This window comes from Poeciliopsis prolifica, unplaced genomic scaffold (genome assembly GCF_027474105.1).
Source record: "Poeciliopsis prolifica strain line A6 unplaced genomic scaffold, Auburn_PproV2 SCAFFOLD046, whole genome shotgun sequence".
Lineage (NCBI taxonomy): Eukaryota > Metazoa > Chordata > Actinopteri > Cyprinodontiformes > Poeciliidae > Poeciliopsis > Poeciliopsis prolifica.
Window position 1 is genome coordinate 41,125 of NW_026562421.1, and position 17,988 is coordinate 59,112.

The window sequence follows — 17,988 nt, forward strand, 5'->3', positions numbered from 1 at the left end:
CAGTGATTGGATGGGTTCAGAGTCACCTGGTGACATCGTAATGTAGAGCTGTGTGTCATCCGCATAGTTGTGGTAGCTAATATTATTTCCTGTTATGACCTGAGCTAGTGGGAGAATATAAATATTAAATAAGAGGGGTCCTAGGATTGAACCTTGGGGTACCCCACATGTGACCTTTGACCTCTTTGATGAGAAGTTTCCAATTGAAACAAAGAAATCCCTGTTCTTTATGTAGGATTCAAACCAGTCGAGCACCGAACCAGAGAGTCCAACCCAACTTTCAAGTCGATTCAGTAATATGTCATGGTCGACAGTGTCAAAAGCTGCACTGAGATCCAACAGAACCAGCACCGTGGTTCTCCCACAGTCCGTATTTATATGGATATCATTGAATACTTTTACGAGGGCAGTCTCCGTGCTGTGGTGAGCATGAAAACCAGACTGGAAAGTGTCAAAGCAGTTGGTCATCATGAGGAAACTATTTAATTGTTTACACACAGTTTTTTCAATAACTTTGCTGATGAATGGGAGGTTTGAGATTGGCCTGTAATTCTGCAATAGTGATTTGTCCAGGTTGTTCTTTTTTAACAGTGGTTTGATGACTGCTGTTTTCAAAGCCTGGGGAAAACACCTGATGTAAGCGATGAGTTTACGATTTGGATCAGAGAGACAGCTGGAGTTTTAAAGTTTAACATGGAAGACTAACTGTTCCGATGGTCCTTGGGGTACTTGTAGAACTTCGAATGGAAAGGTGCTCAGTTTACGCAGTCCATAAGAGCAACCAAAAAAAAATAATAAAAAAAAACAACTCTGAGTGACTCTCAGGCCCTGAGAGGCACTCAGATGGCAAACGGACTATTTAGTTAACATGCTAAACATTTAGCTTGCTAACTAAAGCGTGTCGCTAAATATTTTGTTGGGAACTGATTTAGACTTTAAACTTGTTATTAAATACTTAGCACTTGCTAGCTAGTTGGTTGGCAATTTCTGGTTTTGTAAACCAAATACGTAACTTTCTAATTTACATAAATATAAATAAATGAATGTCATGTTTAAAATATAAGTTTTTTTTGTCTTATGACAGGCTAAATAATCCAAAGGAGACAAATAATTTCACTGTTGTCATAAAAAAAAACTGCTTATATGTGTATTTACTGTACCTGTAAATAAAATGATAAAAGATTAAACCGAACAAAGATTGAGAAATGAATCTAAAACACTTCACTTCCCAGCATGCCTTGTTGCCAGGGCGAGTTTGTGGCGTCACGACGGCTATAAATACGTCTGCAGGAAAGAATTCCTCCTCCATTGTTACATTGTAACAAGCGGGGCCGGGGCGAACCGGGGTGGAGAGGGGAAAAAGCGTCTTCTCGTCAGAAAATCTCCAACAATCTGACACCAAACGAAACAAACCAATGCGCGTTTTTTCCCTCCTGTGTTGTTTTATTTAAAAAGCGAGAAGACAGCGAAGTGAGCCCAGCCGACCGAGCCCGGTCCCGGTGAGGAAGCAGAAAGGGGGGTAAAAAAGAAAAGAGCAAAGAAAGAAAAAAAGCGATAAGCGAGCACAAATGACAGCGGATTTCTCCATTGTAATAATTTTCAGCCTCATATTGGGAAGATAGCACATCCGGCTGTGTGCGTTGTTCATGCTGCACCGAAAAATGTTGGGAATAACCCAATGACGCCCCTCTTTCTTCCTTTTTTCCTCTCGGCTGTCCTTTAAACACAGAGGTATGCCACATTTAAATAAAAGCAGTCGCTCCTGTCAGGCCACTGTAATCTTTCGGCGTGCAGAACAATGAGCTTGCAACCCATGTAACCTCCTATAGCTAGCAAGAGACAGAGAAGTATTGCAAATTGACAATCAGCCAGATCACTTTGTTGCAGGGCTATCGGTCGTTTTTGCACATGAAAAGCGTCTCACTGCGCGATAAAAGATTGATGTGCAGCTCGGATTGGAAAGAAAGACGACCTCCGAGGCTGTTGGATTAAGGGTCTCTCTTTCTGCCCCAGGTAAGGAGGTCTAGTGTCTCTTAAATGTGGGCTTTGTGTGTGTGTGTGTGTGTGTGTGTGTGTGTGTGTGTGTGTGAAAGGGAGAGAGGGAGTGGAAAAAAAGGGGGGGGGGGGGGGGGGGAGATGGTTAAATGGTGATTGGGAGGACCGAGCATTTGCCTGTTATAGGCTGATAGTGTTCGGGGTTTTTACAATGCATTTCAACCGACATCATGTCCACTCTGCAAGTCATGGTTAGACTGAAACACACAGCAGCTGCAGCAGCCTCAGTGGAAGAAACTCCACGTCTGATTTTAATTAAAATTCACCTCTTATCGTTTTGCATGAATGTGTGCATATGTAGAGTTGCACAATTTATTGGCTTTCTGTGCAATAATGCAAAAAAAAAAAAAAAAAAGAAAGGATGTAAAACCATGTAAAGCGCTTGGCAGTATCATATTTGGTCACCTTGATGGATTGTTACTCTCCTTGATACACCTGATCTCAATGGTTTAGATGTTAAAGCTCATAAAGAGAGAGGTGGAGACATTTTAGTTATTGCAACATTGAGGTGTATTAGTATTTATTAATATTGTACAGCCAGAATAGATCATAAATTGTGTTTTAAAGAATAGAGCCAGGCACAATAAGGAGCCAGGCAATAAATTGCCCAGAAGTTATTGCGATAAACGATAATATTGTCGTTTGAGACCATTTTCAAGTAATATAATGGTAATGATGGCAAAATAATGCAAGAACACATTCTCAAAGATCAATAAATTCTGTTCTAACCCCTGAGTGGGAATATCTGAAATAAATTAGCAAAACAACAAAAACAACAAATAAAAGAAATAATGAAGTCTCTGTAAACCAAAGGGCGAGTTGCGACCAAAGCACCAGACTGAAGACTTTATCCATCCAGTTTTTAGTGGAAAGAGAAAGATAAAAATGCTAATTATTGAGTTCATTTTAATATATCATGTGATTCATTGATTTATTGGTTATTGTAACAGGCTTTCACACACTATAAGTTGTACATTTACATCTATTCAGCTATGCTAACATCCCACCAAAGCACAGTTTTACCATTTCTTGTAAATATTCTTTTATGCACAGATGTGCAGTCACATGTTTTAAAATTATTACACATTTTAATATAGGTATGCTATTTTTTTACAAGTGCATTGTGTTTTTATGCTGTAAATTTGCCCTAATGTCTTTTATTCTTGCCCTAAATGTCTAATTTAATATTTTCATCTTTATGTGAATCTAAACACTTCAACTTGCCTGTCACTTTGTTGCTGATGCAGCAGAGGGGCAATAAATGTTATTTGATTCTTTTTTATTCAATTATACCTCAATACATGAGCTACAAACATGCAAACTAGACTTACCACTCCATTAAATTCAAGTTTATTTCACCTAGACCAGCACAGTAAACAATGTTAGCTAAGGCTAATTTGAAGAACTCACTTTGATTCACTGATTTGATCAATTTTAATTTGATTTAATTCAAATCAGTGCTGTATAGTGAGTCTCTTTTGACTGAATGTGAATAAATATTCATGTAGTGTGTTAAAAAAAAATCAAGTAAAAAATAACATTTTTATGTCTTATGAACAATAAAAGTTGATATAAAGTTGCACAGAGGCTTATTTATTGATGCTCAATAAAGGACAACGGTTAATTTAATAACATTTACTGGGCACAAAATGTCATTGTTAAAATTATATTTATGACAACAGCTGAGTTTTGGTGAAAATGAGAAAGTAATAGACAAAAGTCCGAGGAAAAGCTGGACTTAAAACTGAAATTAATTTGATAAAACTTTGTAGAAAAATTTCTAGAGTTTGGAATGTCAAAAATTTGCTAGACAAAAACTAGAACATTTTTCAATTAATTTAAGAAATTTTCTAGACAAAAATGTGGAAACTTCCGAGTTTGGAAAATTGAAAATTTGCGAGACAAAAGCTGAGAAATGTTGAGAATAATGTAAGACATCTTTTACACTGTAAATGTGGAGATTTCTGAGACTCAAAAGTCCAAAAATTTTTAATCTTTTGGACATTTCCAGAGTTTCAAAAGTCGTAACAATCAAAATTCTTATAAGGAATGTTTAACAATAAATGTAAGAAATTTATGTTCTTGTGTTTATTATTTGGGGATGTAAAATGCTTACACCTCCATCTGTAAGCATTAATAAAGGGGGTCTCAAGCTAAATTGCCCCCTTCCCTGTCAAAATTGTAAAAATCAATCTATCACATTTTTTGTATCGTACATTTCAGCAACAAGCCAATGTTGCATAATAAAAACACAAAACTACAAAGTCACTGAAAACACCACACAGTCAACAATTAAAACGTTACATTTTGCCAAGACCCATAAAAATATATGTGTCATTGCACCCTGAGAGAGTTTAATGCTAAAGTTGATTTCTGAGTCACAGCTTCTGATTTGGCAGTAATTCAAGGAGCTACTTCACTTTCATCACTAGATGAAAATCTAAAATGCGACATCAGTCGGTCAATCCATTCATCCATCATCTATTCATCCATCTGTCCTTCATCTAACCACTGAATCTGTTTATACATCTGAATTTCTGTCTGCCCAGCCGACCTTCAGCATATATGCATTCATGCGCAGCTCTGCCTAGGACATCACTAATGCAGTAACTGGGCTTTAGTTACTGCATTAATACATAGCTGCATTAAGTTTGTGGTTTTGTTAACGGGCAAAGCGTCGTGTTCTCATCGGAATCTGAGCCACAGCTTAAGGTGCTTCCGTTCACTTTGATTAAAGCTGCAGATGCGATAAATTTCACCTTGTGGCTGTCTGAAAGGGAATCAGGTGGGTTAACGCCATTGAGGCCGCTCGCTTCGAGGCTCTTCGCGTGAACTGCGCTTGCCCAGTTGCCATGGTTACGGCTCCACGCTTGATAATTTCAGAACGGGATTTAATGTGCGACGTTCAGGATGGAGCAGCGGCGGAGGCAGACGGATGAAATGATGGAGGTGGAATACAGGCGACAGGAGGCAGATGTGTTGTTGGTTTCCACATCGTCAGAGCAGAAACAGAGCAAACATTTAGTCTTAAAACATGCAGAGAAAGTTTCCTTGTAACGGATTTGACAGGCATTTAAACACAGTGGCTCTTGTTGCCCGACTGCCCTCAGATAGCAGGTTTCCATGGAGGCAGGTCCGTCCCTAAGCCTCAAACGAAGATATGAAGAGGTGGACAGCGGCTCTCTGTTCTCTACACCTAAGGACTCGGACGATGACATCTCCAGCAGTGACAGCGCAGACAGCTGCGACAGCCTCAACCCACCTTCCACCCCGTTCACTCGTAAGCAACAGCAGAGAAAAAAGAAACACACACCTGGGATATTTAAAGGGGAATTATAATGCAAAAGTCATATTTTGCATCAGTTTTTGCCTCCCAGGGTTATAAAAGTTTTGTTTTTTTATTCTAGTTTATTTTGTTTGTTCTATCTATCTATCTATCTATCTATCATCTATCTATCTATCTATCTATCTATCTATCTATCTATCTATATCTATCTATCTATCTATCTATCTATCTATCTGTCTGTCTGTCGTCTGTCTGTCTGTCTGTCTGTCTGTCTGTCTGTCTGTCTGTCTGTCTGTCTGTCTGTCTGTCTGTCTGTCTGTCTGTCTGTCTGTCTGTCTGTCAAATGAGTTTTTAGAGTATATTTGCAAGTTTTTATTAATTAAATATTGTTTCGTTTTAGTTTAGTTTTTATTAGTTAGTCTTACTTTGGTTAATTTTCAGGTCAAAAAAGTATTGTTTGTGATTTTGTATACACCAATTAGGTGATGGATACTGAAAAATGATTCAATTATCTGTTTTTTGATCTGAAGTTCTTCTTTGCCATTTTGCAGACTAGCATAAGCACAGGCGGAATATGGAGTGCCGTAATTTGGCGATAGCTGACGTAAACTGCGTTTGTAAAGAAAAAAAAACATTTTCACATCAGTTCAGAAGGCTAATAAATATATTCATAAACACGAAAACGAATGCTGTTACGTCTACAATTTCAATATGTTTCAGTTAATTTTATAAATACACAATATGGATGTAATTAGTTGTAATTTTCCACTAATTACCATTTTTATCATTTCACTTGTAGATGCATCAGTGGTTTATGATGTTATAATTGACAGTACTTAGACGTTGTTTATATTCATAAAAATTCAAAATATAAACACAACTCATCTGATTTGGGCCTTTGAGTTTTATATAAATTAGAATGTTTTATGACATTCGTTCATTGAAAAAAATAAAATAAAATTTGTGCCACAACTGCTTCTAAAAGCAGCCCAAAAAAATAAACATCCTTTTTTTTTGGTAATAAGTTTATCTTATGGTTTCTCTAAAATGATCAAACTGTGTCGTTACCTGGCAAATTTTCAGACTAAAAACTCTACTTAAAGAATGGTTTTGGCAAAAATGTAATAATCATGTTTTGTATAACCATACACTTATCATAGCCTGTTTAAGGAAGCACAATAGGTCTGAAATGAAACACTCAGCTCCAACTCTTTGTTCCTCCGTCATCAGCCACCTCCATCCTCAGACAGCACAAGCCGTCGCAGGGCGGGAAGCGGGTTCGCTTCGATGTGGTGACGGTGTACTACTTCCCCCGGCGGCAGGGCTTCACCAGCGTGCCCAGCCAGGGGGGCAGCTCCCTGGGCATGGCGCGTCACCACTCCTCCATCAGACACTACACGCTGGGCGAGTTCGCACGCGAACAGGAAAGCAGCCAAGACACACGCTGCGCCAGCACCTGCGAGGAGAAGCTCAACGCTCGCAAGATGAAGGTACATCCAGGGATGTTCTCTGCATTAATTAAAACCATTCATGATCAGATTATTGACCATTCAGGCAAAACATGCTGACCACTAACAGGTGAACTGATTCTGACTCCATTGACAACACTGTTAAAAAGTAATCGCTCCTTAAAGATGACTTTTTATTTATTTTTTCCACATTTCAATGTTTTTGCATCATGCAAATTTAAATGCATTGAAATTTCTAGAAAATCTGAATAAAAATTGTCAGAATTAAATAAATTAAATAAAGATCTAGAAATATCTGAAATAAAAAAAAAGCATTTTTTAAATTTATTATTATTGAACTGTTTTCATAATTTATTAAATACTTAACTTAAAAATGAATGTAAAAATTATTATATTTACAAGCATTTATATAAATTTCCTTTTTATTTCAGTGGTTTAAATAAGGAAAATATATTTTAAAAATACTGAAATAAATGTATGTGTCTCAGTACATTTATTGAACTCAGATTTCAATAAAATTACAACTTACTATTTTTTAATGTATTGGCACACATAAATATTATACATTTAAAAATATTTAAGTAAAATTTTTATTTATGTTTCTCACATACATAAATATCTTTAAAAAATTGTGGTAACTGGAAAAAATATCTTCAAGAATTTAAAAGTTTTTTATTGATTTATCTTTTTTTTAAAGAAAAAACTGGAATATTGATTTATACTGTCTTTTTTGCACCATAATGTTGGGAACATTTAATCTTCTCTGCCTCTGATGAGGATTGTTTTTTTGAATAATTGAATATTTTCAGATAGTTGTGGAGGAACACTTATTCTTCATCCATCTTTGCTACTTTTTGAACCAAATATGTCCAGAATTAATACCAATTTGCAGAATATTGCAATAACATTAATAATGCAGCGTCTTTCTTTGGATATCCTCCAGATTATTCTCAGATTTCTTTGGGTTTTTGTATTATTCTTACGGTTTTCAGCTACCATTTTCTCTCCCTGCTTTAAATTCAGCTGCATAACCACAGGAGTGGAGAAACTTTCTACCTGCATTACTCACCAACGTTGCATGTGATGTCATCAGCTCGGTTGCTGCAGGCTAAACCGCAACAAAAGGGCGGATGGCCTCTGGGGATTTCAGAAACTCTTTCCACCTCATTTGTATTGCAGCAGAGTATTTTGTATTTTTACCTGAAAAATTCATTAAACAATTCCATTCACACATTTGAAATAGCAGCATAAATGTTTCGGTTTAGTTCCAACCCTGAATCATTTTTTTTTTTTTTTATAGTTGTAGATTAGAAGTGTAGAAATTTGTATATATTGAGTTGGTAAAATATAAATGTGTTCATATTATAAGATATTATAAAAAGAGAAAGAGAAGAGAGATTTTTTTTCTATTCATTAAATGCATCCTGTGTATTTTTAATCCATAAATCTATCAACTAACTGAATTCACTTACATACATATTATTGATTGAATAAGAGAAAGGCATATTCTTTGATCTATGAATATAAATATTATTTCATATCCTTCATTTTTTTGCTGAAGGAAATTAAAATCATTTTATTTAACATTTTTAGTGTTATTTAACCTTTATTTATTTATTTATTTATTTGTCTCTGAGATTGATTTAGAAGAAAATCATGCTCTGATAAAACAAATAAAAAATTATACAAACACCGCAATAAAACAAATATTTAAGACTCAGTTAAACAAGCTAATAAAAATATGAGTTTATAACGAGAACGTTTCATAAAAAGATTTCCGTTTTGGACTAAAATGAAATGTAATTTTCCCAAAGGAATAAAGGATCCTATCTGCTTTGTGCCTTTTAAGAAAACGGGAGTTCTTTAGCCTCATCTACAAATAAAAGAAATCTTTTTAAGTTTGTCACTTTTAAAGATGTGCTTTTATGACGCCGTTGGGATTTTCCTTCTGAGCTGGAGTGAGGACAGCGGTTGCTTCACGGCTCTACTTTCCCTCCCACAGCTGACGAGGAACGGCACGGTGGAGTGCGCTCAGGCGGACCTGCTAACTCTGGAGGACGTCTCCGATGAGGATCTTGACGTGGACGCCGTCGAGGTGGACGACTGTTTCTTCCTCCAGCCTCTGCCGACGAAGCGCCGCCGGGCCCTGCTGCGAGCCTCCGGGATCGCGCGCATCGACGCGCGGGAGAAAACCGAACTGAGAGCCATCCGCCTCTCCAGGGAGGAATGTGGCTGTGACTGTCGCCTGTTCTGCGACCCTCGCCACTGCGGCTGCAGCCAGGCCGGCATTAAGTGCCAGGTAAGACTTGCTAAAAAGAAGGAAAATCTGGCAAATCAGATGCAAAATTCACATTTTGCACTTTTTTCTACTTCTATTTGTGTTTAAAAATGATGCAGCTGCCAAAACGCCCAGCAGGTTTTGGCAATAAGTTTGAGTTTTTTGGTGTCTGGAAAATGAGCCGTTACAAAAATGAGTACCGCAGCTTAAGCAACCCTAGCAGATCCGCAGCTGGTTTTGTCAGCTGGTCTTACTGCTGTATGCTCTGTACAACGGCTGCTGGAAAAGACAAATGTGTTGTTGTTGACTTATCGTCCAGAAAACATTTGCAGGAGGCTCTGCTAATGCTTTTCAAAGAGGTACGGTTGTTTGAAGGCCTTTCCAGTAAGAGAATATAGATCTAGCAAGTTTCAATCGAGCTTATTTGAACTCAGAAACGTCTTAAAAACATAATACTGTCAAAAGCTGTGAAAACAATAGACACTGTATTTTGTGAAACGTTACGTTGAAATAATAAAAAACATAAAATATGTTGGTCAGTTTTTAATTTATTATGGTCCATAAGCAACTCTAAACAGGTGGGGGGGTTTTTATTTAAAGGAACTCAGCAGTTTTTCAGTGTAAATTTTGAGATTAGGGGTGTGGCCAGCAGCAGCTTATTTGGATTTAAAGAGGCAGCAGCTCTTTCTGGAAGCAGATCATAATAGGCAGAACTGAGCAAGTTAAAATCTGATTTCTAAAGGAAATGTAATGAACATGTTTTATGTGGCTAGACCAATCCTAACCTGTTTCTGGAGTGAAGTGGTGAGAAGGGTGTGTTTTGTTTGTTCTTCAGGTGGATCGCATGTCTTTTCCATGCGGCTGCTCCAGGGATGGCTGCGGCAACGCTGCCGGTCGCATCGAGTTCAACCCCCTGCGCGTCCGAACACACTACCTGCACACCATAATGAAGCTGGATGTGGAGAAGAGGAGGACGCCCATAGCGGGTCCCGGGGAGCCGTACACTGAATCCGACCCCTTGTCTTCGCCCTCCTCCACTTGCCCCACGTCCCCGACCCTGTCCTCCGGCATCGGCCTGGACTCGGAGCTGGAGGAGAGCGAGGTGCAGTCGGTGGAAGAGGTCCACGATCTCCTGGTGGAGCAGGATATCCTGGAGCGGGAAAACGAGACGGCCGTGCTGCACCTGCAGAGCGCCGAGGAGCAGGAGAGACGGGAGAGAGAGGAGGCGGTGCAGCAGGAGCTGAGCTCTGCTGGGGTCGCGGGGTCACACCCTCTCTGCCTCCTGCCTGAGCAAGAAGAAGCAGCTCAAGGTGTTGATCAGATCCTCCTGCAGGGACCTTTTCCGACGGGCGCTACCGTCTTGTGCATTTCTGACTCCCAGGAGGAGAGTCCGTCGGAGCTCCTCAAAGACTCTCTGCTCTACTATCAGCTCAGCGCCATCGAGCCCAGCGCCTTCGAGACGCTGCCTGCAGCTGAGGGAGACGAGCAGGATGAGCCTTCACAGGGCGAGCCTTTGCAAGGCGAGCCTTTGCAGAGCGAGCCTTTGCAGGGCGAGCCTTTGCAGAGCGAGCCTTCGCAGAGCGAGCCTTCACAGAGCACAGGTGGAGCTGAGCTCACAGAGAAGAAGCAGGAAGCAATTATAGATTTCCAAGGGGACACACGTCACGTCAATGCCAGCGGACAGATTGTGGGCGACAGTTTGACCAACATGCACTTGTGCACAGATGTGGAGGCGAAGAAGAGTCTCTCAAGTCCGGATAACAACGTCCCAAAAGAGCAGAACCAGGAGTCCGGCTTGGAGAAAGAAGCAGATCCACTGCCTCCTGAAGTTTAGCATTAGCGTCTTTGCAGATATTTTGCACAATAGCTTCATCTAAGATGAGTAAATACTACATATTCCACATTTATCACAGCTATTCACAACATCTACAGGTGTCTTAGGCTACGTTCACACTGCAGCCTAAACCAGAGACGCAGAAAAAAACAATTTTATCAAGAATCACAATTCACAGCTCTGGAAATCGATTTTAAGTTGTAAGTTTTTTCTGCCCTGCGAATAGCATTACATGTTCTCTCTGCCACCTAATGTATTTTTAATAATTCTTTTATATTTTTCTTATTTAAAAAAGCCAGGCAGCAAAGCTAATCTAATGCTGGCAATTTAAGTTACATAATTTTATGCACAGACTTATTTTTGCTTAAATATAAAGTAATTAAACTTGAACAGAGAGTAATCCATAAAGAGAAAGTTGGAAAGTAGGACAATTTTACATTCACATTGAAAAACATTAGCTGCGTTTTTATTACAAATGTGCGTAAAACTGTGTTGATGTTTCACTAAAGTCGAAACAACATAATTTCACAATTGTTTCACTGTTTTCATTAAAAAAGAAAAACAGTTAAAATCACTTCTTCTTTGTCGTTTCTGCCAGTAGTAACATCCGATTGTTGATCATGTGACTTGTGTGACGCAAAAAAAATCATGTTTCCTTTGCAATTTTGCGAAATATGCTTGGTGTTAGTTTTTTTCAAAGTTGTCGTGTTTATATTTGGCAAATTAATTGTCATAATTCCAGTTAGTGAAGTGTTTAGATAAATGGCAACTCAGCCGTTGAGCAGACTCGCTGCTGCACAGTATTACCGTCGCATCTGGATTCAGTTGCAACTCATGTGATGCAAAGAAAAGTTACAATTTTCACAAATACACTAATTTTGATGCAGCCAAAAAACTTCCATCTTAGCACAAAAGGTTCTTATTGAATTGTTCTCTAAATTGGCAAAGTTATTGTCATAATTCAAGTTTGCGCAACATTTAGGTAAATATAAATGCAACTAGTGACCGCGCTCGCTACTTCATCACTGCATGTAGTTCATGCAGGAAATCGCATACAAGTCAACCACAACAGCAACAACAAAAAGTCATTAAAAAAAGTCTGATTTGAGCATTAAGGCCTGCAGTGTGAACATAGCTTTCTAGTGAGTAACATTAAGTTTCTTAAGAGCATCAGAAAACAGAAGCAGAGATGCTGGAAGCACATTACGATCACTCCCAGGGTGCAGCGAGAGAATGAATACATAAAATCAACCTTAGAGGGGATTCTGCGGGGGTGATGAATGCGGCCTTATTTGGAAACCATTAACTCAGCTACAGAAACACAGAGTGCAAATGCTGACTGAAGCCTTTTTGTTGGCTTGATGTATAATAAAGCTATCAACGCTGAACACAAACTGCTAATTGTGTGCAAAATGCCGGCGTACCTGCTGGCTCTTTTTCCACCATGACAAACCTGATGCTGTAGTCGAGCCAAACGAAGGCGTCCGATCGCTCCCTCTGCTAACCACACCGAATGATCCTGGAGATACTTGTTTTTTTTTTGCGTACTGTACACGCAGCATTTGCAACATGCTGGAGAGCTGCTGTTTTTTTTGGGTCTGTGTGCACATTGTGAAGTGAAAGCAGCACCAGCTCCGCCGCTCGGAGATATGAAGGAAGAACCAAGATGGCAGTGGATTAGCACTGGCCTTAGTTGTTACTATCACTTACTTTCGGACTGCCGGCACAATTGCAGTCAAAGGAATGAGAAGAAAAATTCACTGATAGCTAATTTACTGACATTATTTCTTGAATTAATGTGTCTTTTGTGAATTAGATGCTCTTCAGTAATTGCAGTCTGTTTGGGAATGAAAGGAAACGTTATTTCTTTCACAGTGCCACATTGTTACTCCATAATCAGTCATATGTTGTGATAAAATGCCAGAACAGAACTTCTTAGTCAATTCAATGCTTGTTTTTTTGTGTAAAGAAGTGCTGATTATAAATCGAGCCAAACTAGAGTGCCTTGGAAACTAATTTGTTCCCCTGCAACCTTCAAAAAAAGATAAATAAAAAAAAATCATGTCACAACCACAAATTTAAATCAATTTTATTGGTGTTTTGTGTGATGGACTTACAAATATTAGTGCAAAATTGAAGAAAAAGCAAAAGATACATTGTTTTAGGATTTCTTCTACAGATATAAATCTGAAAAGTGTGGAGTGCGTTTGTATTTCCTGACTGAAATTCTAACAAGCTCAGATTGGGTGGAGAACACTTGCCACAGACTCTCAGTAGGAATAAGGTCTGGACTTTGACTAGGCCATTCTAACACATCAACATGATGTAAATGTAAGCACTGTACTGAATCACTAGTTGCATATTTAAGCTCATAATCCAACCCCCTAAAATCCCTCTTAATCTCAATTCATTTGCAACATTTATTATTTTTTCTTATGATTGTCCTGAACTCACCGCTGGTTTTTGGTAAACGGTAAACTGGCCTTCATCAAGTCTGGACGACCTCAAAACGCTTCTCACTGCATTCAGCCATTCACACGCTGATGGTGACGAGCTGCATTTTGTCTGCTGTCTTCCTTCTTCCTGCTGTTTGTTTCATAATGTCCTCCAACACACCTCTGGAGGTGAAACATAATACCGATATTATGTTGCACACAACATAAATATGTGTTCAATCGGCTGCAACTCATGATTATTTTAAGAATTGATTATTCTTGCAATTTCTGTGATGATTAATTAGTTAATCGCATTAAAAAATTTGACACATTCTACAGATTTTTCAATTAAACATTGAAGTAGGGCTTTAACGTCAAATGATTCAAGGACCTTGATTGTTAAAATTTCTCAAGGCAAATTATCTAAAACTTCTTTAAAATATGTTTTAATATTTAGCACCATGATGATTATTTGTGTTGCGCAAAGCTCTGTTGTTGATGAACGCTAAGCTGTATTAGCATAACAAAGGATGACCTGCTGTTTTCTTAATTTTATTAGTAAATTTCTAACTTTTTGTCATTTTTGTCCCGGTTGACTTATTGTTATTATTGTTACAGTTTAACAAAAATAGCTCAGAAAATCTACAGAAAAGTTATTTAGAGATGGATATGAAAAGTTTGGCTAATACTGATGTCCAATATTAACACCACTGTTATGGCATTATTTAAAAATATTTATTTTATTTGTTACAATTTTCTCGAGTACTGAAATAACAATTTACAACAGCCCTACACTTGATACTTTTTTATATACAATGTTACATAAGGAAATAATTCTTGTATTCATTATTTCCATGAATATAAGGAAATAGTTCAATCCCTGTTTAAAATAAGAAAATGAACATTTTATAGCGTAGGAGGCAATAAAAGGACATTCCTTTTGTGAATCTGAAACGATGCCACTATCGCTAAAACAAACTAACATCTTAAGGTGTTTTTATCTTGAATGTTAATGCAGTTAATTAGTGCTCTAAATATGTTGTCGTTTTTCAGCAAACAGCCTTTTTTTTGAGTCTCTATACTCTAATTGACGATAAATCGATTACTAAATTAGTTGACTGTGATTTAATTAATCAATTAATTGTTTCAGAAGTCATTAGTTGATTTCTGAGGCCAGTTGGTTGCACTGGATTTTATTTCGGGGTATCAGTGTGAATTCAAAATCATGTCACATGACAAAATATGAAAACGTTCAAGGGGTATAAATACGTTTACGGGGCACTTCGAAAATAAAAAACAAGCATTTGAGTTAATTGTAATCTGCAACATGTGCAGCTAAAAGTACTTACACCAATCAATGTGATGTTAATAATTTATGAATCAGACTTACAGCTTGATTTTGTGTGTCTGAAATGTGTTTGTGTATTAACCTACTTTACTGTCGTACGTCCATGTTGGTGAGAAAGTTGCGTTTTAAATCCGTGTGCATGCATGCGTGAATGTTACTTAGACTATTAGAGCTGGAACTTTAGTAAGAATGCGTATTTTAAACCTAAAAGGTGCTGATGTTATAGATTTACAACTTACACTTGTGAACCGGTGGGAGGAATGATTTCATGGAGATGTTTCTTGCTGATTGATCCTGAACTAAAAAAGTACTGGAAAGCCTCCTGTAGAAATGCAATAGTTCCCGTACTGCAAATTTTAAATGTGCTGACAGTAAGATGAGGCGCTTTTTCTTTTTTTTTTGTCACCAAGTGTGTAAACGCAGTCGTGTAACTTTATTTTTACTTTTTATTTTTTGGGTTTCTTTTCTTCAAGCTCTGTCTAAAGAACCCGGAGCTGCGGAAGCGAGCCGGCAGCTCTTACACAAAATCTGTCCTTTGTTCTGGTGCCTGAAATTCTCACAGTTGCTTTGGGCAACGGCTCGCCTAACACAGGATGTGCTGCTGTGTATAAGTTGTCTGATGTGTTTCTTTAGCCTTTTGTATTGTCTTTATATAATCCTGTATAAGAGCTGCAACAAGGCAGTGGTTTCAGACCTAATTAAACGACGCCGCCATCCATCAGTCTTTTAACAAAGCGGTCTCCTGTAGTTGTTGTGAGGCTGCAGATTTATCGTGGCTCTTCTGTGCTCGTGTGACTTGCCTTGACATGATACCATGTTTGAAGTAATGATGATTGCAGGCAGAGTATTGTTGAGCTTTTGTCTTTGGCTTTCTGCTCATAGATTTAGGTTTGCGACCACTGTTACCAAATTAACTCTAGCGCTCTCTGTGTTTGTGTGTTTAACTGTATGAAAGGGGTGAGCGATTGTTGAGAAGACTGATGACTTCACCTAAAAGCTGTGAGAACGGGACTCTCATGCTACTTGTTGCCTAAAGTGGAAAAACAAAAGTTTTTATACAAAAATAAAAACAATAAAGTACTTCATTCAGAAATTGTGTTTTATTCTGTGGATGGTTCCCTTTCTTAATATATATATATATTTTTACAGATTATAAGGCTGAAATACCATGGAGATTTTATAAATTTACATGAACAGTCTTAATCCAGTTGAACTGGAGAAAGCCCAGACAGAGCTGTGATGTGAGATTATAATCGAGCAGAATTCAACCAAAAAGACTCATACTTAAAAGTAAAAACACGTTATCAAGTGAAATATGTCGGATGATTGTTAACAAGCCGAGCATTTCAGTTCCAGTATGTTTTTTTTTTTTTTTTTTTTTTACATCTTTCTCATTTAACAAATCTGTCACTAAGTCTTGACAGTGTTTGTTATGAGACATAATTTGTAAAAATATAGATCTTCTTGAAATTCGCCACCAAAAACAACCAATCAGAGTCAGCTTCAAGGTGCTGAAGTTGCTCTTTACCCAGAAAAACAACCTCAATAACATAAAGTCTCCACCTCAAAGCTCTAATATGGAAACTATTCTTTTGGGTCATGGTCCAGTATTTCACTTTCTTGTTGTAGATGAACAATAAGAATTTCTTACAAACTTCTGCAGATAAACTTTCAGAGTTTTGTTTTGTTCTAGGTTTTACATTTCAGTATTGGTTTTTTGCACTCATAAATGACAGACTACTGATAACCCAATGTGGTGTTAAGACCATATTTTAAAAACTTCATCTCTTGGCGTTTTGTGATAAAACCCACAGATATGAGTTTCTATGAAAATCTATGATCTGCCATGTAATTTCAATCCTCTGCATAAAAAAAATCTAACAATGTAACTAAAAACGTTGTGTTCTAGTTGGGTAAAAGATTAGACCATGTCAGCATTTTAGCTTTTGAAGAACATCTCTGTGTGTTTATTTTTATACCGAGGCATTTCTATTGCTTTCTATGTCTAATTTTTTCACATATCACCAGCTTCATTTTGCAAATCTTCATAACCTTCAACTAACCATATGTGCATATTAGACTTATATACATTTAATTTGGTCACTTTATAAATATATATCTTTTTATTTGCATTTGTCTTGCAGCTGTTTGATAAGTACCGTATTGGCTCTGCATATGATATTTGTAGTTCTGAGGCGATTTTCTCTATCAAATTTTACTTTTGTGGTGTAGAAATTGTTTTATGTTCATTCTCTACTTTTATTAACTGTAAATGCAGGGAAATAAACGAACCCAGACTGTAAGGTTTGATGACATGTAACCAACCCAACTGGTGGAAAGTGAGAACCATCAACACTTACCTGCAACACAGTTTCTGAGCGCTAGATGGCAGCATAAATTCACCTCTGTGTCACATGGCGTCCAATCAGTGCCAAGAAAATGTGAGACAAAACAAATAAACAATCCCGCATTGTGGCTTTAATGACGATGGCAGAATCCTTGCAGAGTATGTTAAAATGATGTGCATGAAAATTTAAGTTAATTTGCTTTTTTCTCAACACCAACTGATTTTTGTGCAAAATAATTTATGGCAACAATATTATGTCTTTATTACTAAAACGCTAGTTACTTTGTTTTCCACCTTCAATATTAATATAATTATAGCTATAAAAACTGCTGGGTCTTTTATTTAAGCCTAAATCTGGTTTTATGATGTTTGAACTAAACACAGAAACAAAATTGTGACATAAGAAATTAGAAAGAGCCTTATTATTTTTAAATTATACAAAAACATGATCACAGGGCCCGTTTTAGTCTTCAACACGTTTTCAGACTTTTTGTGGTTTTTCAATCAATTTTCACAACTTTTTTTTTTGTCTCCAAGCAAATTTGCTTCACATTACCAATGCCTGGAATGCAGTCGGATGCTTATTATTTGTATCCTATAATGGTATGGATTTTGTTTTGCAAAGTCAGTTTGAAGCTATACACCTCATAAGGTCTGTTTTCTTTCTTTGCCATTAGATGTTGTGAGGTTGTTGTTTTTATGTTGGTACTTTCAAGCCCCTATTGATAGACTTATTTATTAACTATACATTAGTCCTTCAAACTTGCTGTTAGGAGGTTTAAAATTTAATTTAGGATGTCTGGTCCAACACATAATGCAGCACACTAGAAAAGACCAACATGGTTAACCGAATAACCCAAAATGGATTGTTTTCCACCCAATGTTTTTTACAGCATATTTAGTACAATTAAATAAAAGTTACAAGTCTTTGGGGTA

At 37.5% G+C, this 17,988-nt stretch overlaps 1 protein-coding gene across 1 annotated transcript; it reads left to right on the forward strand.

Annotated features, from left to right (window-relative positions):
* The first annotated feature begins 1,445 nt into the window (after nucleotides 1-1,445).
* csrnp2 (cysteine-serine-rich nuclear protein 2) lies at nucleotides 1,446-15,790 on the forward strand. The gene is made up of 5 exons (XM_055056950.1): nucleotides 1,446-2,013; nucleotides 5,166-5,335; nucleotides 6,572-6,831; nucleotides 8,813-9,109; nucleotides 9,924-15,790. Exons 2-5 carry the CDS (start codon nucleotides 5,179-5,181, stop codon nucleotides 10,920-10,922), a joined length of 1,713 nt encoding a protein of 570 aa, XP_054912925.1. The 5' UTR covers nucleotides 1,446-2,013; nucleotides 5,166-5,178; the 3' UTR covers nucleotides 10,923-15,790.
* The last annotated feature ends 2,198 nt before the right edge of the window (nucleotides 15,791-17,988 follow it).

Bases quoted from the DNA above. Each gene is read 5' to 3' on its own strand.
- csrnp2 (XM_055056950.1), top strand. From the start codon at position 5,179: ATGGAGGCAGGTCCGTCCCTAAGCCTCAAACGAAGATATGAAGAGGTG. The intron at 5,336-6,571 runs GTAAGCAACAGC...CTCCGTCATCAG, and splicing joins ACCTTCCACCCCGTTCACTC to CCACCTCCATCCTCAGACAG. The intron at 9,110-9,923 runs GTAAGACTTGCT...TTTGTTCTTCAG, and splicing joins AGGCCGGCATTAAGTGCCAG to GTGGATCGCATGTCTTTTCC.